Raw genomic sequence first — 25,865 nt, 5'->3', positions numbered from 1 at the left:
TTATGTTAAAATATTGCTATACACAATATTAAATCCAAGAACCTTTCAGTAGAAACCTGAGTAAGGATGAAAACTAACATGGAGCTTTTAAGTGGTAGTATTTGTCTTGTCCTCCAAATAAATAAGTTTGAGACATCTGGATATGCTTGGCGTTTCACAGCTTGACAAGTAAAGCTGTATTTTGTATCAGTACTTAAGAGAAGGCTTGTGCTGAAAACTTGGGCTCTAATATCTTTATCTTCTTTGTCCCTTGGTGCCAGTGGGGATCACTCTGGGAAATTCCAAATCCCTGCAAGAGCTTAACAAACTTATGCTATACTTTAACCTATTAATTTCTGAAAACTAGCCTGGATTCAGGTCAGCACTTGTGCATATTCTGTCAGACATCAGCTGCACTGGGACTTTCTGCCTCTGAGCAATCAGCTATGGGCTACACCCTCATGCCCCACTCCTCCCCACTGCTCAAGCAGACGTGACTAAAGCATCAAGTCAAGGAGGTGCAGCCCCAACACCAAAGCTTTCCTCAAAGGAGTATTTCTCTCCATGTTTGGGCCTGGTGAGGAAGAAGTTGTTTGTCCCTCAGTATCCCATTTGGCCTGCCTGAGCACCCAGAGCAGGCTTTTGCAACTTGTGGTACTAACATCACACAGATAAGATTTGTCTCCATGAAGGAAAAGCAGAGTATGCCAGTGTATGGAGCCAAGCAGCACTGCATTACACCTGTGTTAAGGGTTGGAGTGTCTTAAGTCGTAACGAACAGCCTGTGGTACACAAGTGGTGCGGTTAAACTACTTGTTCCTTCTTCAGTCCATTTGAGTCTCTATAATGTTCCAGCTTGGGGAGATGTGCTAAAATTCAACAGGAAAAAAAAACAACCAACCAACCAACCACACCACAACCAAACAAAAAAACCCAGACATCACCTCCTTGAGCAGAGCCAAGGAAAGGAGGCTAAAAGAAGCACCAGCCTCAGCAGCAAAGCCAAAGCCAGACACACTTCAGTAGAAACAGAAGTATTTATGTAATTAAGCGAACAAATCTTTGGCACAGCACTGTGTCTATGCATGAATTCAACCATGTGCCATGGGTGATGTCTATTAGACTAATCAACCAGAGAAAGAAAGGGAAAAAAAGGTCTCCAAGGCTGTTCCAGGAGGTGGGTCACAAACCAGCCAAGCCAAGGGGTGATGTGGAAGCCTGTGTACACAGGGTAGGGGCAGGCAGAAGCTGGTTAGCAATGATGCAACATGATTTCTTTGCATGCTTCCATGGACTTGTTTGCTTCCCAGCCATCTGCCAGCTCCTGCACACACTTCATCATGTGCAAGAGAGGAGAGGGAAAAAGGGTCAGCAGCTTAAGGCAGGTGATTTTTTAGCACAGATAGGATAAAAGTCTTCCTAACTCACATGCCTGTGTACTGGCAGCAGCTTTAAGCGACACCATTTTAGACACTTAGGCACACAGCAAGCACTGTAGATTTAGTATTGCTACCACGGGCTTGTGCACATAGAGAAATTCAGCTACAGCAGCAGGAGTAATAAAAACTGCTGGGAGCTGAATACCATGATCTCCTCTGTCACTGATCACATTATTCTTGCTTTCAGGCACCAAGAGGAAGAGAAAGTTAATCATTTATATGCAGCAATGCTAGGGAAGATCCCAGTTTAAAATCCTATTGTAGTAGCATAAGAACTGGAGCAGTAGATCAGCCTGTGCTCAAGTGCAGGATAATCCACACACACTCATGCAAGGCAGCCCCCTCTGCTGAAGATAAAGCGATAAAAGAACTGGAAAGCAATGATAGTTGCCGCAGTTGAAGCATGAGCACACTCAAACAGGGCTTTCAAATTGAAGCACACTCCATGAACCCTGTAACTTGCCAATGAGACTTGGAAGCTGAAGAACAGCCACTTCCACACCACTGTTGTGTTCTACTTGGTGTGCTTTAGCTGGTCTCCTGTTACCTAGTTAGGCCCAGAACGCACTTACACAGGGTACATGACACTTGTCAGTACTGACATTTTCAGAGCCAAAAATCAACAGCATTTCCTCCACCCTCTCCCCTTTCTCCCAAAGGGCACCCATGGCCCTTGACACACTCTGCCTTTCCAAGACAAATCACTGAGAGTGAAATGGGGAATTTAGGGGGGTATGCTTCCCTCCTTCACCCTTCTGTGGTCATGATGGCTTTATGAAGGATGCTGCTTCTTTCCAGACCAAGATTCAGCCATCAAATCTTTACCAGGGAAAAAACATCTTTTCTCAGCATCAGACACACAGGACAGGCTGCCAACTCTCACAGCATCTGTCAGTACAATGTTTCCCAGTCTCAGATCACATGCAGTGCTTGCAGGTCTCCACAGCCCAGGGTTGGTTTACAGGCAGACTCATGGCTTAGTTGCACAGACACCTGGGCTGCAGATCACCCGCAGTCCCCATGTCTGCCTGGCACCCTCTTTCTGCTGTCAGCCCCAGCTGACTGCAAGCTTTCTGTATCCACATGGGGTCAGTTGTCAGAATGCAACAGGCTCGATGCCAAAAAAACCCCACAGCTTGAAGGGTTCCTATCATTTTAAGCAGCATCTCAGACTGTGAAGGAAAGGGCTTTTGATTCAATGATGCCTGACCTACATTTGCAAAATCTTGGCTATAGGTGCAAGTCTAAGTATAGCACATGTGTGCCAAATCTGCTGCACACAGCCAAATACAGAGCCTTTATCTGCAGCACTTCAGTGGACTCTAGTTCACATGCAGTTACTTTGACACAGCTGTTAGGATGTTGCTACAACAGGTTTGTTTTTTCTTTCTTCTGACAGCACTCTAGCTCTCCTCCATAAGGAAAGATAACTGAATGCATTAAGGGTTTGTGACTGAGGTGGCTTCCCCCATACAGAATCACCCATGCTTTACCTTAAGTGATATTCACAGATGCACCAAAGCCTGAAACTCATACACAGAGGGGCTCTTTCCAGTCCCCGATAATGCATTCCCCTGCATGTGTATGATTTGGCAGAGCACAGTATATTTTATACATCATCCTACAGAATGTGCTGTACCCGCCTTGTTTTTCAGCTAAGTTTGCTGTGTGCATCTACTTGCTTTATTTTTTATTTTCAAGCACAGCTTTTTGTAGGACTTAAAGTACCAAAATGCCAGTGAGTTTGCCAAAAGCTGTTATTTAAATAAATTCGTGCAAGAACTTTTTAAAAGCTAGATTGTAGGAGGACAAAGCTCCAAGGAGAGATCCACATTCTTGTTGCTGGACCCTCCATCACCCAGAGACTCCAGCCACAGCAGCACTCAAGCTGCCCCCTTGGGGAGCACCTCACCTGCCAGGCTGACACATGCATGAGATCTGGCCACTTACAGAAGTGCTCAGCAGCTTCCCAAAAGCTGGGTTACAGGTGTTCAGAAAACTTACTATCAACTTTGAATATACCTTCTGTGGCTTAGCAGCTCTGGCTTAAGCTAGAAGTTATATTACATATTTGCCACTACATACCACTATCAAGGTGCAGACTGCTCTGAAGTCCAAGCCCCTTCCCTGAGGATCTACGACTTAGAGACCTAATCCCCTTAGTGCCTACATCTGTGGCACTGCACAAAGAGGTAAACAGGTACGTCTGTGTTCAAGCATCTGCTGCACTGAGTCATAAGCTGAACCTTAGTGGAAAAGGAGCAAAGCTGAGCTGAGAAGAGACAAGTGTTCATGTACTTACTACATATGGTAATGGACAAAGTATAGATCTGTGTTCAACTGCAGCAGATCAGAGTGCTCAGATGTTATTACTGACACATTGTAATTATCTTTCATCAGGAATCACCAAAAAGCAAGGTCTGCCTTGTGCTTAGAGCCTGCTCCAAAGACCGTGTGCTCTAAACAGGTTTTTTCATGCTGCCAACAAGGGAGAACAATTCAGGAATAGCTGGAGGCTGCTGAAGTACAGGAAGAAGTATTGCCAAGTTAAATGGAATCTCTAGAAGCTTTTTATCTGCAGCTATCCAGCACAGCTTTGCTGTGTTTAGAATGACAGATCAAATAGTAGTTGACCAATAAATCTTTTTAAGTAAAATGTTACCCAATAGCTTCAGAAAAAAATCCTTCAAGAAAGTAGATTTGGACCTTTTTATTTGCACATTGCAATTGTGACATGCTGCTGCGTGTGCTTGAGGTTTTCTTTGTTTGGTAGTGGTTTTTTGTTTCGTTTGAGGTTTGTTGTTGTTTGGTTGGTTTTGCTTTGTTTTCTTGAGTTTGTTTTTGTTTTGTTGCTCCCTGCCAAAAAACTTTGTGAGGCACTTACTCATTTTTATAGCACTCACCTTTCATTTATGACCCTGCATCTATCAGTGCTAAAAACATTCAGTGAAGAGAAAGCTTTAATGGAATACTTTGAAGCTGTAGCTCCCATCCTGGCAAATATTCACTACAGGGCTTGGGTTTCCTTATTTTTCTACAGAAAGCAGCCGTAAGTTTTACTGTATTGCCTGTGAGAAATAAGCCTTCTGCACAGAACGTCTTCTATCTTGCTTCAGTCAAGCCAAACTCAAAAAAAAAGAAAACTTAGCTCTTCCTCCTCTGACTTTCGAAATAAATTTATCAAGTTGTGAAAGAAATTAACAAACACATCAGTACTGTTTTTTAAGAAACAGCCTGATGGAAGCTGTTGGGGGTCAGCAGGGCTTTAAAAGCCAACAAAACATCTCCCAGGTCGATCTACCATAAAGTTTAAATATACGTCTACATTTTAGAAAATGTTTTCTCTCTTCCTGTCTGAAGGCTTCCTGAAAGATATTAATATATTTTAAGCCAACACCTTGAATTTTTCCTCATCTTTTTTGGCATCCCTTCATTCCACACATATGGGACTGAACACCAGTATTTTCAGGCACTCAGATGTGTTTGTATGTGCAAGTTTGAGCGTCAGGGCTACATACATTGAAAAGCTTCTCGTTTCTATATTACTATGAAATCCCCAAAGAGTATATTTCTGGGCTTAACAGAGTATATAGATGAAGATTTCAAGAGCAGGCTGAGCTGCTAACCTGCCATCACATATTAGATATCCCCAATAGAACTCAGTTCATTTTCTTTGAAATAAAGGAGAGAGAGTGCTTAAAGCCAGAGTAAGAGACTGCAAGAAGCTTAATTATCATCTCTTGCTTCCAGGCACAGACATTTGAGTGTGAACACCTCCAGGTTTAGAGTCCTAGACCAAAACAGCTTCATAAAAAAATAAATTCAAGAATGGAGATTGGCTGTCCTGACATCTGGCTACCAGGGGAAGACAAAGACAGCAAAGCCTCTCAGAGCAGGAGCACATATTGCTTTGCACTTTGCTTCTACCATCATATGCTTCTGCTTCTTTTTTTCAAAAGGTTTTAATGACCAGGTTAAATCTTCATGTTTTCAGTTCAGCTATTTCCAAACTAGTCAAGCATTTTGTATTCCATTAGGCTATCATCTGACCTACACTTATGGCTCTCTAGAAATTTACTGGAAGAAATATCTTTCATCCTTTAGCTCAAGTAGACAAGTCAGGCTGAGCTCAAAAAAATCTGGATTAAAACCACACATCAAAGGTAACTTGGCCAAAATGCTCTATCAAGATAAAATATGCCTTTTGTCCAGGAAAAATAACTTATTAATGGAAATTAAGCACTAGAAATGCATTAGAAATTATCTAGGAGAGCAGACCACTGAATTTACTAATGCAAAACACAGACCATCCAGCTTTTAAACTGTAGTGGTTCCCTCTGTCCAGCCAAGGCAAAACTTGAGAACCTGCTGTCTCACACACAGGTGTGGGGGGAACAACAGACTTTTTAACCTGAAAGCCCCAGACCACCTCCCAACACACTGGACCCAAGCTGTGCTCCCCCAAAATTAATGCGGTGGCTCCTTTCAGCCCCACTTTAGTGTAACCAGGCTTGACTATTTAAGCTATCAGCCTTTCTGCTTCTATTTACAAATAGGTAACTAAAGTACAGAGGAACAAATGCTTCATTCAAGGTCACATACAGCATCGACACAGAACTAGGAGAGCCTGCTAGCATTACACTTTATTACCCTATTCCTTCTCAACAACCAGGAGCCAAGTTGCTGCCAACAAGCCTCACATTGAGAACCTCATAACAGACACCAGTGCTGGGAGCCACTGTGCAGAGCTGCCTCATCTCCCACACTCCTTCTGCAAGCAGGATTTGCACACAGAGAGCAAGAGCCACTGTGTGCACTACTTAGCATTGTGTGTCCTCCAGGCACACTTTGTCCTCTGAGTTATCTCCAGTGCTAATTTATTGCAGCATTCGAAGCAGCGAGCCTCCGGCAGGCCCTCCCACAGGAAGCAGGCGGACTCATTTTTCCACACGCTGTATTTTCCTCTCCACAAGAGCCAAACGCTTTGGTCAAGAATAAACCACAAAAAACACAGAGGGTCGTGTTTAAGCACCTCCTAAACCACGTGCACAACCCACATCCAGTTGTGAAAACATTTCTTTCATTCAAACAATGAACCTAGAGGCATTACACCCAGCTAGAGTTGCCCCCACATGGTACACAACTGCCTTCACTTCTGTTCTAAATCACAGATCCTAATCCCATCAAATCATTTAGCCTAAGCTAATGGGTTTTGGCCTCAGCCAAACAGCTATCCAAGTTAGCACTTACTGAACAACAAGATGAAGACCACCATTTTGCATTCATTGCTCTAAGCCCTTCGCCAAAGCATTCAGATATTTGCCTTGTGAACTCTTTATCATATATCAGCTAGCCTTGTGGGAAGGAAAAAAAAACACAATTCAATTGCCAGAAAAATCTTTAGTATCTACTCTTTCATGCTTTGCTTAATGATGCAGCAAAAGTTTACTATCCCTGTTAAAAGGATTTTTCAAGGACATTTTCAGAGAAAAAAAAAATAGTAGCAGTACCTTATTGTGTCTGAGTATTAACAGTAGTTCTCTCCAGCAGCACTTCCAGCCCTCCAGCCTTGAGAAACATGGGAAACAACAGAGATCAGCCAGTGCAAACTTCTCATCCCCCTAAACAGGCAATCCAGCTTCAGACTGAGCAGGTGCAGGTTTTGTGGAGGTTTCCAAGAAAGGGCTAAACATCTCCAGTCTAACACTTTTCCACTCCAAGGGACAGGTGCAAGCCCAGCCCCTCACACAAAAGAGACACAGCTGCTCCTTGTTCTCTCTTATAGCCAGCTCCCACTGGCCTCTGCCTCCAGGTGTGAGGCATCTGAGCTGATGGGGCATTACTCTTTGCCAGCCACAAGATCCCACTGCTTTGGGATCCAGCACTGCTTCCTCACTGTGTTGGGAAGAAATTATTTAGGTTTTTGGTTTGTTTTATTGTAAAACTCAGGTAAATAGGAGTGAGGTCAAAGGACATGCTAAGCATTTCCTACTTGTCCTACAGAAAGGAAAGGGGAACAGATCTACAGCAAGAACATATCATCTTTCCAAAGTATCATGACTGTGGAAGTAGTGCAGATCTTAGCATAAGGTGTGACTGTTGTCCTTTGTCTCACAGAGTCCTCTTGGAGTAGGTTTAATGCTACAGTTCTCAGTAATGTTTCCTGAGCCTGATGTTTACAAAAGAGCAATTCTAGTGCCTCTTTTCCATTACTTGGACTCCTTCTTTGGCAATTAAGAATCCTCATCCTTTAAATCTTTGATTACCTTTTTTTCTTGACAGATCCATTTTGTGCTAATAAAAATGTTCATTTGTTTCCTCATTTGTCCACCCACTGTTGTCAGCAAAGGACCTCCCAACAAATCCACTGGCCTGTACTCTACATCACCTTGTTTCCCACTGAAGGGAAGGCTCATCAACCTGTACAGCTGTAACAAAGGTCAGGCAGTGTGCCACAAAATCAGACCCTTCTGTCTAAGCACATATGGACTTCTTGGATGCTCTGAGTAGGAAAAGAGAAGTAATAACCAGGAGGAGACCTGCAGGAGTGTAAAGACCGTTGCAGGTAGCTGAGTGTTTGAAGGTGTGTAGTATAAAGGCATGAAATGCCAGCTATGAAGTAATTTGCCTGAATTACACTGGAAAGGGTGACAGAGGCAGAGAGATAGGGTACCATATCCAGCTCACGGTTTCACATAGATGTATGACTCCCATGCCAGGCCCTCAGTGAAGCCTGAAGAGCTGGATGCTGCATGTCTTTACTGTGATCGCCTCGCAGATCTTACCTACATGAAGCAGCAGTTGTCTGGGGGTCAAAACCAAGAACACTGAGGAGAGGGCTGACAGGAGCTATGGCAGGTTGCAAAGAATGTTCCTGAGCAGAAAGAAACCTGTGTTAGGAAGTAAATCTTACCTGCAAAAGCTGAGCAGATATTCTCACTCCAGCTCCTGGTATTTAATCCACTTGCCAGTCTGCTTATAGCTATTGGATAGGTGTATATTACATAGCACTATCCTAGCACTTTTCCAGTCTTAAAAATCAATTTTTTCTAAAAATATCCCATGCGGTCGATGTTGTTGGTCTCTGCTGGATGTTTACAACCAAAATATTTTGGAAGTATTGCAGATCTCCTGAATTCTCATTTTTCCACACAGCTTCTTCAGGCAGTGGCAGCTCTCACACCAGGACCAAAGCTGCTACGTACTTTGTGTAGTTTAATTTCCCCACAGCTGGATGGGAGCAGAGCGAGGGATGAAGCAAGGAGAGAAGGATTCGGCCCCACCACATCATTTGGCAGAGATGGGGACAATGCAGGCCCTGGCCATGACACACAGCGCTCCCCAGCTCCCGCGTCCTGCGCCACACTGGGGAGCGGTGGGAACAGGTCCTGTGGAGAAGGCTTAACCAGGTCCCCCCTCCTCCTCCTCGAAGCTTGGTGCTCACGGGGCTGTTTCTCACATTTTTTACCTCACTGATCCCTGCCAGACAGTGTTTTGTCCTTTCTTAAGTACCTTTTTCCAGAGGCGTCGCTGCCAGGCACAGCTGTGCCCCTCAGGGGAGCTGAGCTGGAACCGGCTGGAACCGGCTGTGTCCTCCCCTCAGAGCGGTCCCGCAGCCCTGCTGCCCAGACACCTAAACTGAATAAACTTAACTGCTCACTGTGGTGATACATGTATTTCAGAACTGTCCTTAGAATACGTGCTCATGGCACACCCTTCACAAACTTCACTGAGGACACCAACCACAAAAAGAAATCTTGCACCAAATCGAAGCGGCATTGTTGCAACACTGCAAAGGTGTTTTACCTCTAATTCCTCTAATGATAAATGATCTCACTGTCTTTATCTCAACCCATGAGCTTTTTCATCTTATTTTCTTCCCTGTCTTGTTGAGGAAGGGGTCTGAGAGAGCGGTTGGGTGGGCGTCTGGCCATGGCTCTTCTCCCCACGTGTGGTGACGTTGCCATAATGGGGCTGATGGTGCCACATGCCAGGGACGTGTCAGGGAAATCCCTCGTCTGTGTGCATAAATCACCAAATATGAACTGAAGTCTTCAAAGGGTGACAAAAGGCAAGCGCCACTACTACAAAAGCCCTTTCTTGGATAGACTTATGCTTCAAGTAACAAATTGAAGTTGACCTGAATGAAACACTTTGGTAAAAATCTCCCAAAGATTCCCAAACTGGGCAGCCTCAAGGTATGCAAAATATAGATGGTTGCTTATGGCACCAGCGTGCCAAAGGCTGGAAAATAGCCATGGCCTCACCTCTTTCTTGGCATGGGTCAGTTAACCCAGAAAACTGGGCTTCCCAGCACAGCCGGCGGGCACTGGGGAGCCGGGGTGCTGGCTGCGGTGGTGGGGCAGCAGTCCCAGTCCTCAGCAGCCAGATTGATGTATTGATTTTAATTATTCTAAGGCTAGATGTTTGGTTTTTCCTCCTTTGCTTGCGACTTGGTAGCCAAATATATTTTCCTCCCAGAGAAGAGCTGGGAATCCAGGAACCTGAAGCCAGGGGAGGCAGCAATTAGTGGTTTGAAGTGTTAATGGAGCCACAGTGGGAACAGGGAGTCCCTCGAACTCAGCTGTTGACAAATTAATAAAGGGGTAACATGCTCTCCTGAGTGTTACAAATTTAGCACTAATTAGGACTTCTCTTTCTTAGCTATTTTAGGCAATAATATCTTCAATATCCTTTGTTAAATTTGAATCATCTTGTTTGTAGAAGCAAATTGTATGGAAACATTGGTTTCTTCATCCAGCTACAGTCTGTTAAACTTTTGCCATTCTCCTTTTGTTTCTGACATGAGTTAGAGCTGGATATTTTGTATGCGGTTGGTTTTATTTAGCAAATCTTCCCCCAAAGAGGATTTTCTTTGAATGAGACTGACCTACGGACTATTCATTTCTCACAGTCCATCCCAAACATTTCCAGGATCCCCTCTTTGCAGGAGTGTCAGTGCTTCAATTTATCTTTATTTTATTTATTTATTGCTCATATATTCCAGATGTTAAACCTCATGGAGTTATTGTAACTGGCAAGCTGTATTTTTCAATTAAATATATAGTTTGGGGTATCTTAGAATTTCAGAATTAATAATGAGAGAAACTTAATCAGGTTTGCAGTGAAAAAGGCTTTTAATTAGAGCAGGGGCCAAAATGTCTTCCTGCTCTTGTTTTCTTCTTGCCCTGCCCAAATCTCATCTAAACCTTGCCTGAAGTCCAGAAAGCAGATCTCACAGTTGATTGAATATATCTAATTGTGAATTGATGTCTATGCTTTTGCAGATATGTTTCAAACCCTGCCTGCTGGCTGTGTTGGCTAATTTGCCTATACCCAGGAAATTAATTCTTTCTTAACTACAGAGCAAAGCTACGATGTTGGGCGATATATGTCTGCCTTCCTGGAAGGAATATTACTTCTCTGTAGCAAAATCAATGCATCACTAAATGATTGACATAGCCACAAAACATTTTAGCTTTTAATGTTTAGGAAAACACTGATGGGGAAGAGAAAGCCCTATAGTTTGCATAATGACAGTGGAGCCAGACCGGCTGAGGCAGAAGAAATTCGCTTCAACAAAAGCCATTGCTTATTTGAGCAATGAAGGGAAAATGCAGATAGAATGTTACATCTTCTGGTAACACTAAGGAAAAGAGCATGTTAGAAGCAAAAGGAGTGTGGAGAACCAAGTAGACGCTGTATGAAAATAGACCACAAAGCCTGACAAATATCAGAGACTGTCAGGGTAGCTTTCCATAAAATAATGCCAATTGATGTTAAAATCTGGAGTTTATAATCAATTAGAAAGGATAGCTCAGCAGCAGTGTTAATAACCTCTGAAACAAATGTAGCATGAAAAGGGGGTTTCCATGACCTGGGCTCAGCTCAGAAGATTTTGTCTCATGTCTAAAAAAAATCAAATCTTTGCAAAGGTGAGACCAAAAGCATCAGCCTTTTCCATGTCTAGAAGAACTGGATGAAGACTTTTTCTCATTCTCCTGTAGAGGGAAACACATGATACCATCATTTCTGTTTACTTCTTTTAAACGGCTGGTCAGAGAGAATATTCGACACTGAATGAGGCTAAAGAAAGTATTATTTTTACTTTACTGCATGAGATAGGATGTGAATGGTGTATGCTGAGGGGACACTGTGACATCCTGCCTTGCTTTAGGGCCCTAAACACTAACAATAAGTAAGTCCTTTCTTCCCTCCACGTGGGCTATAACATCAGGAACAAGATGTGTGAGTGCATAAGCTGAGCTCCAAGTAGATAAATTCCAGATGATAATTTAAAGCTGGTAAATACAAACCTTACAGTCCTGCAAGCAGTCTAGTACTGGAAAAGACCTTTGAGGTCAATTCATTTCCTTTCTGTTGTAGGTAGCCCTCTGAAAGAAACTGCATGATAAAGTGATCCAGCTCCACCACAAGATTAATTTTTGCCACCATTTCTCCTGCTGTAATGGTGAAGGAGGAGGAATCCTACTGCAGCTCCTTGGAAAAGTAGAAATCTTCGTATTCCCAGCCTTAATGTACTCTTATCCAGTTTATTCACACAATTCTTTTTGCCAAAATTGTGCTTCTACTTAAATAGCGCTTCTCCCTTCTGTGTCCTTATCCGTGATGTATTTATAGGGAGTCCTCTCTCAGCATTCATTGCATGAGATAAAACACGCCATCCTTTTTTAGTCTCCTTTCGTATAACAGACTTTTCATGATCTGGATCACCCTTGCAGCCCATCCCTTCACCTGCTCCAATCTGAGCATGAGAACCAGAACTAGCAACACCAGCTGTATATTGTCTTACCAGAGATTTTTACACTGCCATTAACACTCCCTTGTTTCCTACTGCTGTATTATACATTTACACTGTCTATACATAGAATTGTTCTAGCATATAAATTATGTTATACAGTTAACCGTCAAATACTGGTGTGTCACCTCATCTGGTACCACTTATGCTCCTTGGGAGTGTGGTCAGCATCTTGCAGGCAAAATCCTTCGATGCTTTTCATCTGGTGCTTTTTCATCCTTGACAGCTCCTGCGGAGTATTTCAGCATGAAGATGTTTCAGCAGTCTTTACAAAAGCAAGTGAATCATTCAAAAAAAGCACAATCCATCCATCTTCTTTAGTGTCACCAATTAATAGCTGCTCAGGATGCTTTGAAATCCATAGCTGCTTAAGAGAAGAAAAATAACCAACCCTTTCCAATAGTGCTGTGCTATCATTATATTTTGTGTACTCTGCTCATGCAAGGAAAGTTTTTAAAATTAAATGAGGTGAGTGTGATATGCAAAGACCTCTGATGTGAGCCTTTGAAGAAGAGGAAAAGATCAGTTATGCTAATCCAGGATAAGAAGGGAACTAAAAACCAATTGGTAGACAAGATACTGTTGGAAACCATTTCTCGTTCCAGAAGGCGGTGGCCAGACCCTGGCTGTTTTTGGTGGCCACACTTCCGTCTTCTGCTGCCCCTGCAAGCAAGCAGTGTTGGGTGCAGCCACAGTTCCCTCCTCTTGAAGGAGCCAGAACAGCCTTTTGTGGATTATTTTGCTGTATACTGTGCAAAATAAGGGACCGTTTTTAAAAGAGTGTAGTGTTGCCTTTGTGGGCAGCTCAGGCTGGCTCTGTGTGCTCAGTCCTCAGGTCACAAGCTGCTGGAGCAAAGACGTTGCATCTTTTGGTGGAGCTGCTGCCTTGGGCTCTGTCAGCCAGAGCACTCTGAAGCAAATCCTGACCACGTTTGCCAGACGTAAGGGTGCTCTCCCAAACCTGCCCACAGCCACTGGCCCCAATGCGGGTTTTCCTCTCTTATGAGGAAAGTCTCAGGGAGCTGGGTCTCTTTGGTTTGGAGAAGAGGAAACAGAGGGGTGAGCTCATTAATGTTTACAGATATATAAAGGGTGAGTGTCAGGAGGATGGAGCCAGGCTCTTCTTGGTGACAACCAATGGTAGGACAAGGGGTAATGGGTTCAGACTGGAACACAAGAGGTTCCACTTAAATTTGAGAAGAAACTTCTTCTCAGTGAGGGTGGCAGAGCCTGGCCCAGGCTGCCCAGGGGGGTTGTGGAGTCTCCTACTCTGCAGACATTCAAATCCGCCTGGACACCTTCCTGTGTAACCTCATCTGGGTGTTCCTGCTCCATGGGGGGATTGCACTGGATGAGCTTTTGAGATCCCTTCCAATCCCTGACATTCTGGGATTCCTCTCTTGCCCCCGTCTCTCCCTCCCATCTCACCTCCCTGTTGAAAGCATTGTGGCCGCTGATGGCATTTGCCTCTCGAGGGGGATCAATTCCCTTCCAGCTAATTTGCCAGAGTGGGAGGTCTGTGCCTACGTGTAATGGAACCTGATGGAAGCTAATTAAATAGAAAAACATCCATTTGTGCTGTCTCATTAGGGATTTGTCATGAAAACCTTATGTTCTCTTACAAGCCTAAACAAGCATGTTCACCATGTAAAAATCAGCCATCAAGCTGTCTGGAGAGTAGTTAATGTGTCTAAGTTGTCATTTATATAGGCTGCCTGCAGGCTGGATCCTGCAGGTAGAAATGGCCTTTCCCCTGTCCTCAAAACACCTGCATAAATGGGGCATCGCTCCTTTGGAGTGGGAACAAGGGCCAAGCCCAGCAATCCCACGCTGACGGTCCTCTGGAGCGGATGCTTCTCCGTCTGGCCCTGATGGGAGCCAGAAATCAGAGGCAAAGAGCACTTGTTATTTTAGAGCTGTGCCAAAGATGTTTAGAGGCTTAGAAAGTGTAAATTTAATAGCAGTGTTTCCTGGGGTCTGTGGCGATTCCCTGGCCTCTGCCTTTGCAAGTGGCCTGGTTTCCTCAACCACAATCAGGCTACTATTTTTGAAGAAAATTAAATTCCCTGTAGGGCATGGGAGTCATCATGCTATTTTGCAATGGAAGAAAGTTACGGGCTGTGTCCCTTTGGCTCCCCACAGAGAAAATCAACATGGTCTAAATGGCTGCTCTCCTCAACATCAGTTCAGGATTAGCTGTTCCCTCATCCAAACTCTGCAGGCTCCAGAGTTTCTGCCAAAACTAGGGCTTGCACAAAAGTCATTTTGGGGCAGATCTTCCCATGGGTGGGAGGAGAGAACTGCTTTCATTCCATGGAATGACCCCCTGGGGTAACGCCAGCTGGTGTCTCCTTGCAGGCGTCGGAGGTGGAGCGGCAGCTCTCCCTGCAGGTCCACACCCTCCGGGAGGACTTTCGGGAGAAACACTCCTCCAGCAGCCAACACATCGTGCGGCTCGAGAGTCTCCAGGCTGAGGTGAGTCTCCTGCGCTCAGCCTTGCTCCTTTAAAAGGCAGCCAGGATGGCAGCTGTGGGGCAAAGGACTCCCACAGCAAGAATTTTTGCTGTAACCCAGGGCTGGCTAGAGTGACATCGCCAGCTTCAACCTCAGTCACAAACACACCTGCAAAATGAATGGATGAGGATTTTCCAGGAGCTAAAACATGGCTGTGCTCTTGCAGGACTGCTGCCCAGTACAGGTTAAACTCTGGGGCATGGTAGGAAGGTCTGTAAGGTTGGTTTGATTTTTTTTTCCGTTTGTCATGCTTGCAAAGAAAGCAGCAATCCTCTCCTGCTTCTGAGCCCTGCACGTGGGAAGGCAAGGAGCCCCTGCCTGTTTTAGCTCTGGTCTATTAACAGGAATGATATTACCTTCCTTCCTCTTTCCTTCCCTGATGAGGGTCACTGAGGGACCACATATGCAGGAACTAGAGGGGTAGAAGGTGTCCAACTCTATTATCCTACCACTTTTTTTATTTATAAGCTGTCTGGAAGAGCTTTTCCTAAAATCTCTCAATTTCTTCTTTTTTTCCCACTCCCACCTGTTCCCTGCTGGTCCCTCGCCTTTTCTTCCCCTCCCCTTGGTGTGGAGCAGCAGGTCCTTGAAGTAAGTATGGATGCTCGGAAAGGGTTTGCCTGCGTGTGCATCGCTGTCATCATGCATGCCTGTCACCATGCATGCCTCACCTTGCCTTCTCACCTCCTTCCTGCCTCTTGCTTTCCAAATCCTTTTCCCCCTGTGTCCTTCCCATGGCCCAGGGCCCGCAGCAGAGCAATGTTTTTTTCTGTTAGATGGTCATCCGCAGGGTGTTCATTACCGTTTTGGATACCAAATATGAACTCTGGATACAATCTCTGTGTTATACCTCTTATTTTTCTCACACTCTTTTTTCTCCAACCCACGCAAATCATGATGGTGGTGGGAAGAGACATCTCAGAAAACATTAGTCACCTAAGAACAGCTTTCTGATACCTACAACAACCTTTACTCTGCAGAAATAGCAAGTCCACACACTTTGCTAATATTTCTTCATGCAGCCAAATCTTTCCAGCAACTTGGAAAGCAGCAAAAGAGAAAAGGTCCCAAAAAAGCCAAGAAAGTAGTGGGAAGTATCTATGGTCCATGAATTGAAAGGAGGCCATAGGGAATATTTAGGGTTATACTGGACTGGTAAATGGCATACCCAGTCCCCAGAGGACCTGCGTGTACTGGTCTGGGAAAAGGCTTCATTTTCTTGGTTAAACAAAAAGTGACCTTGGCTAGTGCTGATTCATTCTGCACTGTCCCCAGCTAACTGAGAGGTTTTGCTTGGCACGTTGTCCCTCTTCACCTGAAATTACTGCCCTTGACAATTAAAAGAAATGAACCAATTTTAAAGGGAAACTAAAAATAAGCATGGCACAGAAAGGAGCCTTCACAAGTAAAAAGACAGAAAAATCCCTGGCGAACACGCAGCAATTAAGATCAGCAGATGGGCGGTGCTGTGGCAGGATCCCACCGACTCACCCCGTGGTTTCCAGCACCCATACAGGAGAAAATATGACCATGCTCACATGAGTACCAACCAGGAGAAGTAACTAGTTTTGCCCAGTCTTGTAAATTTTAAGGTACAAGGGGTGGGCAGGGCTGGTCTCCACGTAATCCATGTGGACATTTCTGCCTTCTCCCTGCCTTCCTAGCAGCACACACCCAGCCCCTTTGGAGCTGCCCATGCAGCCTGGGGAAAGAGGAGGTTCCTTTCAGAGCCTTCGTAAGCTTTAAACCACACACATACATACAGTTTCTCTCATACAGGTACAGAACACCTCCATGCATACTCTTGCTTTTTGCTCTTTCATCTCTTGGGAATGTGATTTGCCTCCTCTCTGCTCCTTGGAAAGTGCAGGGTCCGACACCGCCTCACTTTCTTCCGCAGATCAAAATGCTGACGGACAGAAAGCGGGAGCTGGAGCATCGCCTTAGTGCCATGATGGAGGAGAATGACCTGCTCCAGGGAACCGTGGAGGAGCTGCAGGACCGAGTCCTCATCCTGGAGAGACAAAGCCATGACAAGGACCTGCAGGTGAGGAGGCAGCAACAGGACAGGGAAGAAGGGGGAAATGGAGTAAAAGACATGGTTTGGGGTAAATTGACCAGGAAGATAATCAGTCCCAACATCTTCACAATGTTCCTCATTTTGGTGCTAATTAACCTGCTATTTTTATCTTTCTGGAGTCTAAACAGTGTCCAATGATGCTTGGAGATTACTAAGCTCCAATAAATAGCAATATCGGCCAAGAGTACTTCCCTCCTGGCTGGGAACCCTCTTTCGTGACACCCATTCCTCCCTCTCAGCTGCGTCACAAGCCAAGAGATTCATCCAGTCTGTATCACCTCCACTAATATTTTTTTTCCTGCTTCCTTGACGAATTCCTTGACTTTCTTTGCAAGCTGCACCAAAGCCAGCTGGAGCTCCAGGAGGTGCGGCTGTCCTACCGGCAGCTGCAGGGGAAAGTAGAAGAGCTCAGTGAGGAGAAAAGTCTCCAAAATTTCAACACAACCAGCACGTCCCTGCTATCCGAGATAGAGCAGAGCATGGAGGCAGAGGAGCTGGAACAAGAACGAGAACAGGTATTTGCCCTCCAGCCCCTGGGAAAGCCTGTGGACCTCTGTGGCCAGCCTCAGAGAGAGAGGGAGTTTAATGCATTTGATCTGCATTTGGAGCTGAACCGAAAGCCAGAAAATTGGGGTTGTTGTCCCAGATCTGGTATCAACACCCTTCTGACTATATGAAAGTAAATCTCTATATCCATTTCAAAACTAACATAGCAAGCAAGACAAAGATTGGTGAGGTTGGGTGATCACATGCCCCACTTCACTGTGAAAAAGGATCTCCATGGTCTTGATGTTCCAAGGCTAATGCCAGGCTCTCTCATTCCAGCTGAGGCTGCAGCTCTGGGAAGCTTATTGCCAAGTGCGATATCTCTGCTCTCACCTCAGAGGAAACGACAGCGCAGACTCAGCGGTCTCTACAGACTCCTCCATGGATGAGTCTTCAGAAACCTCATCAGCCAAAGATGTCCCAGCCGGCAGCCTACGGGCAGCTCTCAGCGAGCTGAAAAGACTGATACAAAATGTGCTGGATGGAGCAGACTCCACGGTAAGTTGACAGCACAGGGAGACCTTGGCTTGTGCATGTCCCCTTGCCCAGGTGACAGAGGTTGCTGCAGGTTCCTGCTGGATTCCAAAGCCCCCGGTCTCAGAGAAAACCTCTGTGACCCACAGAGATGGGCTGTCATGGTGCACAGCCTGCTCTGTGTGTCTCAAATGCTCGGCCAAGCACCAAGCCAGCACACGGGGTTTCAGCTCACAGACCACTATAAGCTCATCGCAACTGTCATTGATCTGGGAGTCATTCTGGAAAATTAATGAAAGTAGGCTTTCTTTGAGATTTGTGGTAAGTTGGAGTTTCAACATGGAAATATTGCAGATTGTCTTATACATCACAGTTCAGTTATTTCTCTTATGATTTTTCTAACCTTGCTTTATTAGCAATAGTATCACAAAAACATTGTAATCCAAATAGGGGTAGGTTCCGTCCCCGCAAATTGACACTGAGTGCAAATGTCTTGGCAAGAGCTGCCAGACTCAAATCCATTGATGGGTGAAGGGTTTTGCTGACACACGATGGTGACTGTGGGGTGTGGCCCTGGGGCTGCTGGGGAGGAAGGGATGGCGTGGAGGACCACTCAGCACCCACGGGAGTGCAGAACTACAGGAAAACACCCCACTTTTTGCAATGGCTCAATTCAGGCCCAATCCATCACCCACAAGCTGTTTGCATTGCCAATGTGTCTTATTTGCAATGACGTGGTGAAGAAGATAGTGCAGACCCTGCAAGCGCAGACCTGCATGGGAGTACTCACCCTTCTCATTTCGGTACCTGTAGCAGCTGGTAAGAAGGCTGAGCATAGAGAAGACGTTGTATTTGTTAAATAAAAAATAGGGAGTCCTGCAAATGGTCTACAAACACAGAGCCATATGTTTCCAAGTGATCAGTAGGTCTCCGTAAATTTGGTTTATGCTAAGGTGAAAACATATCTGCATGCTCTTTTTATCAGGTGTAGAAACACTACCCTTGGCTCAGCACATTTCCACTGCAGAGGTATATGAGAACAAAACTGAAACTCTACCAAAGTCACATTCACACTTTCTTCATCCTTGTTTAGTATCCTCCATTCCAAATCTGTATCAAATGAATGCAATTGCCTTTTTTAAAGTGAAATCTGAGCAAGAGATTTCTCTCCCGCTCTCAGAGCTCTCGACGAAGCGACGATGACACCTTAGAGGAACAGATCAGGCGAACAAGTGAGGATTCGCGAGCCCTGAGGGAATTAATGGAGGGAGAACGGGGGAAACTGAGGCAGAGTTTGGAGGAGCTGCAGCGACTGCACAGCCAGGTTAGCAATTCCCACACTTTGCATGTGGTCTTGTAACACCAGCATTCATCCACCAATACATACGTTCTGTGGAACAGATCAAGGTGATAAATAACCCAGGAAGATTTGAGCCAGTTGTGGTTGGATGAGGGAGTCTCTGTTAGACCCAGTTGCAGAGGCTTCATGCATTTAGGACCAGAGTTTTTGACAAGTTGTCTGAGGCCCATCCCAGACATAATCTCAAGCAGACAAACTTTAAACCTTTCCCCCAGTCTGCTTTTCAGCCAACCTGTTTCACTTAAATTCTTCTCAGCAGAAAACCCCAAAGTACAAGGCTGCTTGATATGGGGTAGTGGAAACTCAGAGGTATCCAGTCTGATCCATCTTTCTTGCACTAAGCCCTCATAAGAGGTATATGCAACCACTGGATGGACAAAGCAGTGCTGCTCTGCTGTACATGACACAAGGTTCGCCTCCTTCCACAGCACCATCACAAAACTCTCCTAAATGCATACCCAGAGAATCTTAATCATGGCAAACCTGTCACCAGGCAACACCCCAGGACGAACAGACAAGGTCAACAGCAACAAATGATCCAACCCTGAAACCAACAGCAAACCCAAAGCACAAAATCACACTGCATCTGCACTGAAAATAGCATCATCTGTGTCTGAGATCCTATGCCAAAATCAGCAAATGGAGACAGGCAGGCAGAGAGATGCTTTGTGATCCTTATTTCTACAGGACAAGTCTCCAAACACTGGAGGGGTCTGGAGGCTGCTGCAAAAGCAGCATTTGACACAGCTGCTTGTGCAGCACCAGCTGCATTGGAGCAGGGAATGGGATTAACACTCTTGGCTGGTCTTGCCAGCAGTGCTGTATTGCTCTCTTGCCATACCCTTTCAAGAAGAAAAAAGAAAATACATGCCTGTTCAGAAAGTCAGCACAACTTGGGGTCTGATGGCCTGATGTAGGGCTATGGGCCCTCTGACCATGATGCCAAAGAAAAAAAAGAGTGAGAGCATCATTAAATACCCCTGGCAGTGATGGCTGCGTGTGTTTGAGATGAGAAACAGCCTTGTTGACAAAGCAGCTGATTAGAGGCAGATCGCAGTGAGGGAGCAGCCCTGGCACCCGTCCCTCCTTGAGGACTGCTCCTCTCAGCGAGGTGGCCACCACGAGGGACACCTTTGAGCGTCCAGACTTCTGCCCCCAGTGAGACACGAGCCCAGACACTCCTCTGGCCATGCCGCCGTAGTCCTGCGCACCATCCCCAGGTGCCTCTTGCCATTAAACATCTGAGATGGAGGAGGCACAAGAGCTTGATCGCTCTGACTTGGCTATGCTGACAGAGACCGCTAGAGGCTTATTCACAGATTTTGAGTGACCACCTGTGTGTTGGAATCACCCCTGCCTCTGACTACACTGGAAAGTGATTTCATACCTTCTGCCTGGTCTCTTAACTCCCTTTGTGGCATCTCTTTCTTACCTGAAACACAGACCAAAACAGCTAAAACCCCAAATCTATCCACAAACACAGTTTTCTGGGGCCTTCTTGATCTACTGTCCCCTGGGGTTTCAGCAGAAGTGCTCAGCACCTTTCCCAGAGCTCCCACCACTGCTCTTCATCACTTCATCCTTCTGAGGTGCATCCCATGCTGGGCTGTGGGGGACACAGCTTGGGCAGAGCCCCCCGATTCTCTGGCAGCCCCAGCACACAGCGAGGAACTTCTGCACACAGACAGGGCACGTTCGCACCCGCCGACCCAGCCGTGCTGCGCTAACGGAAGATCCTCCCACGCTGCTGATGTGATGAGCCCTTTTTGAGTGTCTGCCCTCTATTTAAAGATTTCTTTGAGGCTTAAAGTGCTACTGAGCTGTATTTAGAGAAAGGAGGTGGGTCAAACGCTGGAATGGTTTCCAGGTGGTAGAGTAGCGTAACAGAGCATGTGTGTGCCCTAGACAAAGAAATTAAACGTGTATGAAATATTGCAAAGCTGTGCTAATGTAATCCTTGCGTGATTTCACACCCTATTAACTCACTCTGTACAGGACCAAAACGATACATCATTTCTCAGACTATTTAAGACTCTGCACATATTTTAAAGTCTAATTAAAGTTGTAAGATGTGCCAGTAACACCTTCCATGGCATTGAAGGGAGTTTTCACATCCTTTGTCTTCAGCTTCAGACTACTTCACGAGACACAATGGCCCTCTCTCCAGAAAATCTTATTTGCTGCTAAATGGTGTTTGCAATAATTTAACCCTGGAAAGGTCAGAATGCAACAGGCAGACTCAGAGGTTGCACGCACAGGACAAACCCCCTGGAGAGGGGCAATATTTCAGCACTGATGCCATAGTGGTTTTCAAGCCATTGGGACAGCAAAGTCGCAGGCAGGTCCTGCCCCACACAGCTGTGCAGCTTTCAGTGCTGTTGCTGCACATTACTGAGGCCATCCTGGTGATTCACCTTGCTCAGACCAGTGCTGTCAGCACCTCAATGTGAGCTGGTGCATTTCACGGGGGTTTGCAGCAGCACTAACAACCCCCTCTCAGCAGATACAGCTTCTCTTACAAGCAAGGAAGCTCATCCTCCAGGTTGGTTCACATGGCTTTTTGTTTTTCCATCCACTCATGGTTAATTTACCCGAGTAACTCAGGGTTTCACGCCTTCCCTCTGCCCACAGGTCACGCTGCTGAGCGTGGAAATGACGACGCTGAAGGAGGAACGGGACCGACTGCGAGGTGCTGCTGAAGACAAGGAGACAAGTGAACGGCTCTTGCAGGCCATCAGGGACCGAGATGAGGCCATTGCCAAGTAAGTGGCATGAACAGCCAGAATCAGGCTGGGCTAGCAGTTACAGAATGCCTAAGCACAAGATGCTTCCAGGCTGGGTTTTTCCAGTGCTGATCTGAGTCACAGCAACAAGAAGAAGACTTCAGGGAATCAAATGGAAACACTAGGTCTGCCCTGTTTGCCATATTTTTATTCTTTTGCTCTTCCAGACACACAACTCTGCTTTCTTGCTCATCCCCATTACAGCTGGTCGGGCTTCTTCCCTAACCTCTGGTCAATCACTCTCCTTTCCTGTTTCAGGGTCTTTTTTGCATCTCCAGTCCTGCAGTTCTCTAATTTTCCTCTCAGTTCTCCCACTGTATTTTCCCCATCCCCCTTGCAGACCTGTGCAGTTTTGCTGCCCCATAGCCCCTTTCCCCAGCTCTGTGCTTGGGCTTTCCACACTGTCCTGAGCACGCTTTGCCCCAAAGAGAGGAGCAGAAACATGCACCCTCTGTGCTCTACGTAGAAAGTATACATCTGATAATCTCTTCAATAAGCTGATGGGCCAGGACACCACTAGTCCATCTCCTTATTGAAATGCCTAATACTCAAGCCCTCAGCAAGAGCTGGAGCATAAGAGCATTGCATCTCTGCAGATATGAGGAGCTAAATCAGCCTGCACAGTCCCTTCTTATTTTTTTAAGTGACCCAATCATCTGTGCTGCTCTTGCCTGGGTAGCCAGCTACCAAATTCCCATCCCTGTCCTCTGTAACACCTCCATCTGTTGGCAAAAATCAGGAGCATCCCAGCTGCACTGCCGGGTGCAAGAGGGGTGGTTCTGACATTTTCAGCGCGTGTGGGTTGCTGGTTCTGCTGCGGCTATGGCAACGCACTGCTGCTGTGATAAATCCCCCGGTGATATCCAAGCAGCAATGGGGAGCTTCACAACAAAAGGCTCTTTAAGGTGCTCAAACCCACAGCCAGGAGTGGAAGGGTACAGCTTCTCCATGGTGGTTAATGACCCTGCTGGGACAAAGCACTTATATTTACAGTTGACTGTCCTGCCACAGCAGAAGCCCAGAGAAAGAGGGACGTGACAAGTGTGCACGAGTGAGTGGTGGGTGATTAATGAGCAGAAAGTAGCTGCAAGTGAAAGCAGACAAGAGCGTCTCGTTAGAAAAGGAAGTGTCTCTCCATAGACTGAGCAGGCTGCTCCCAGCTCATCATATGTTTCCCACCTCGCACCTCAAGGGTTAAGTCATTTTTGTTAAAGCCCTCCTGAAAAAAAGCCTTAACTCTGAACAGAAATAAAATCGCTGCCTGAGGCAGACATCTGGCATGGAAAATTTTTAGCTTGAAGCTGAATGCTGGCAACAAGGGAAGCAATAGGAAAATAGGGTCCTAGAATAGGAGGTGTTAAGCAACCACTACCTGGAATATAAACACAAATTCCCAAATTGCTCTTCTGCAGGGAAGCACAAGGGAGCTATTAGGAGTCAATGAATTAGCTACACTTAATAACATGCAATTATTTCTCCTGAAAATGTTTGCAAGGAAAGATGGCTCCCAGCAAGCCATGTTTCAGTTTCCCATCACACAGCAGTTAATTGAAAACTCGAGGTTTGTGCTCACTTGTGTGCTCCCAAGCACGGTGAGCAGCATTTCCCAGCTTGGGCAGCTTTGGAAATTGCTCCTTCGTAGAGGACAGCTCCTTTCCACTAGCCAGGAGCAGCACTCAGGGTGCTTGGGGCAACCTTGGCCATAGCATTGCAGGCCCAGTGGCTGCCAAATGGATGGCAAGAAATGCAGCAGCGTTCCCAAGTGGCAGCACAACCCCACTGAAACTGGGAGCTTTACTTAAAAGCGTAGTATTTAATTCAAACAATTTTAACAGTTTGTCATTCTTAAAAAGTGTATCGGTAATAAACCTTCTTCCTTCATTTCTTCCTTCAGTCAAAGTCTTTGGAAACTGAAACCAGAGTTGCACCCTTTGAGGGTTTTTTGTTTGTTTGTTTATATTGCAACTTATTGATCAAGTCATCAGAGACAGATCATTTGTTTTGTAGAAATTACCATTTCCTTTCCTATGCATTAGTAAAGAGAAGAAAAGGAAAAAAATATTTATCTGTAGATTCTACCTTATTTTAGATCTCAGTTTTTAATTGCAGATCCTGCACATTATCCAGGCACACTATATTACCTTACACAGTAGCGTATCTGCCTCTTTCTATTCTTCATAGTGCACTTACCAGAAATCTGCTGGTTTTATAGTAATGATGTCTACAATTCCGTCCCGCTCTTCAGGTGAATAGGTTGTCCAGAACACAACAGAAATGAACAGCTTCAGATTTGGGAACTTGCCAATGAAAGAAATTGTTGACTTCTCCTCCAGTATATGTTTAACACTTCCAAAAACAAAAAAAGTCCCATGCCCCGATTTCTCTCTCTTCCCCCAGGAAGAACGCGGTGGAGGTGGAGCTGGCCAAGTGCAAGATCGACATGATGTCCCTCAACAGCCAGCTGCTGGACGCCATCCAGCAGAAGGTGAACCTCTCGCAGCAGCTGGAGGCCTGGCAGGTGAGCAGCCCTCCGTCAAGCAGGCTCTGGGCAGCACATGGCCCAGGAGGCACCCTTGGGTGACTTTGCCTTGCTCCCCATGGGTTTGCTGCATTCTCAGCCCAGCCACCCATAGACAGGAGCGTTTGCTTTTGGCTGTGCAGGAGCCAGTGACACGGTGATGCTCAGGGGGGTGAAACCCAGCCCTCCCTTGTGCAAAACCTTTCAGCTGTGAGCTGTTAATTGATTATACAGGACTAGCCATTTCAAATGGAGAAACAAACTGTATCTCATGGCTGCATGGAGCACAGGTAACCTGCACTTTTCAGAGTAACCTGCTGTGGCCTGGGGAGGGAAGGTGTCTGTGTGAGAGGTGTCCCTGGGCGGGCACAGGATGTCCTTGCATTGCCATAACGGAGCAGAAAGCTGGGAGGCAGAGAGGTTGTGGTGATTGTTTTGTGGTATAGCTGCACTCTTTTCATCTCCTCGGAAGATCTGGCAAGATGGAGAAGCTAAAATCCCAGCTCTCTACCAAGGTAAAAATCCCAAAACCTCGAACCCCCAGCAGTTGAGCGGCTGCCCTGAAGATCCTCTGCTTGGGTCAGTGGGGAAAACCCATGTAGAGGCAGAGAGCCCTTGCGAGCGGACCAAGCTGTCTCCTCCCAGAAACCAGCACTAAGGGAGGCTACTGTAACAGAAAACAAGAGAAAAGGTCTAGGTCTAGACCAGTTATAGTATTTTGTTGCAGACTGTGCAAGACCCTGATTCTACTAACCAGCCTGACCAGTAGAAACCTCTCCCATACAACCTTGCTCCTGTTTCAACTCCACTGTGTTTTCGTTTCTCTTTTTTTTCTTTCTCTTTTCTTTTCTTTCTCCTGCTTACAGTTTGCTTCCTCAGGGCTTTTTACTATCTGGCTCCTTTGGTTTCTGATCTAGTGGCCTTTCTCAGTTCCTGTACCAACAGCTTTAGTCGTACACCCCTCCTGCCTTTGAGGTGAGCTCCCTGCACCTTCACCAAGCACCTGCCATCCCCTCACCTGTTCCATTCGCTGCCACCATCACCCACATCTGTCTTTGTCCTCACCATCATCTGACAAGAGGGACCAGTAGGGGGTCTCCATCACTCACCAATATTCTGCACAGATACCCCTGCCACCCCAGCACACAGCCAGGGGCAGCATCCAACACCCCATGGTGAGGGTTAACCCCCCAGGTCACCGTGGGGAAAGCAAGGCTGAGGCACACATATCATTAATCCTCTGTATTTGGCGTATCCAGTACCTGGAAAACTTCTTGAAATGCAGAGTGGGGTTTTACTTGTCAGCCTCATGATTTAGTAAGTGACATGCAGTGCTCTGCATAGGAGCTGTCT

The 25,865-nt window shown here is 45.9% G+C and overlaps 1 protein-coding gene across 1 annotated transcript in view; it reads left to right on the top strand.

Moving 5' to 3' along the window:
- Positions 1 to 25,865, top strand: part of BICDL1 (BICD family like cargo adaptor 1) — a gene marked incomplete at its 5' end in the record, with an annotated part of 45,599 nt that overhangs the window by 16,545 nt on the left and 3,189 nt on the right. The window contains 7 exons of the mRNA XM_080355081.1: positions 14,596 to 14,712; positions 16,652 to 16,798; positions 17,167 to 17,346; positions 17,657 to 17,875; positions 19,032 to 19,175; positions 21,843 to 21,973; positions 24,392 to 24,512. Of these exons, the coding sequence (XP_080211207.1) occupies positions 14,596 to 14,712; positions 16,652 to 16,798; positions 17,167 to 17,346; positions 17,657 to 17,875; positions 19,032 to 19,175; positions 21,843 to 21,973; positions 24,392 to 24,512 (1,059 nt within the window). The remainder of the gene's footprint in view (positions 1 to 14,595; positions 14,713 to 16,651; positions 16,799 to 17,166; positions 17,347 to 17,656; positions 17,876 to 19,031; positions 19,176 to 21,842; positions 21,974 to 24,391; positions 24,513 to 25,865) is intronic.

This window comes from Nesoenas mayeri (assembly GCF_963082525.1).
Source record: "Nesoenas mayeri genome assembly, chromosome: 17".
Taxonomy (NCBI): Eukaryota; Metazoa; Chordata; class Aves; order Columbiformes; family Columbidae; genus Nesoenas; species Nesoenas mayeri.
This window is presented reverse-complemented; position numbering and strand designations above follow the sequence as displayed.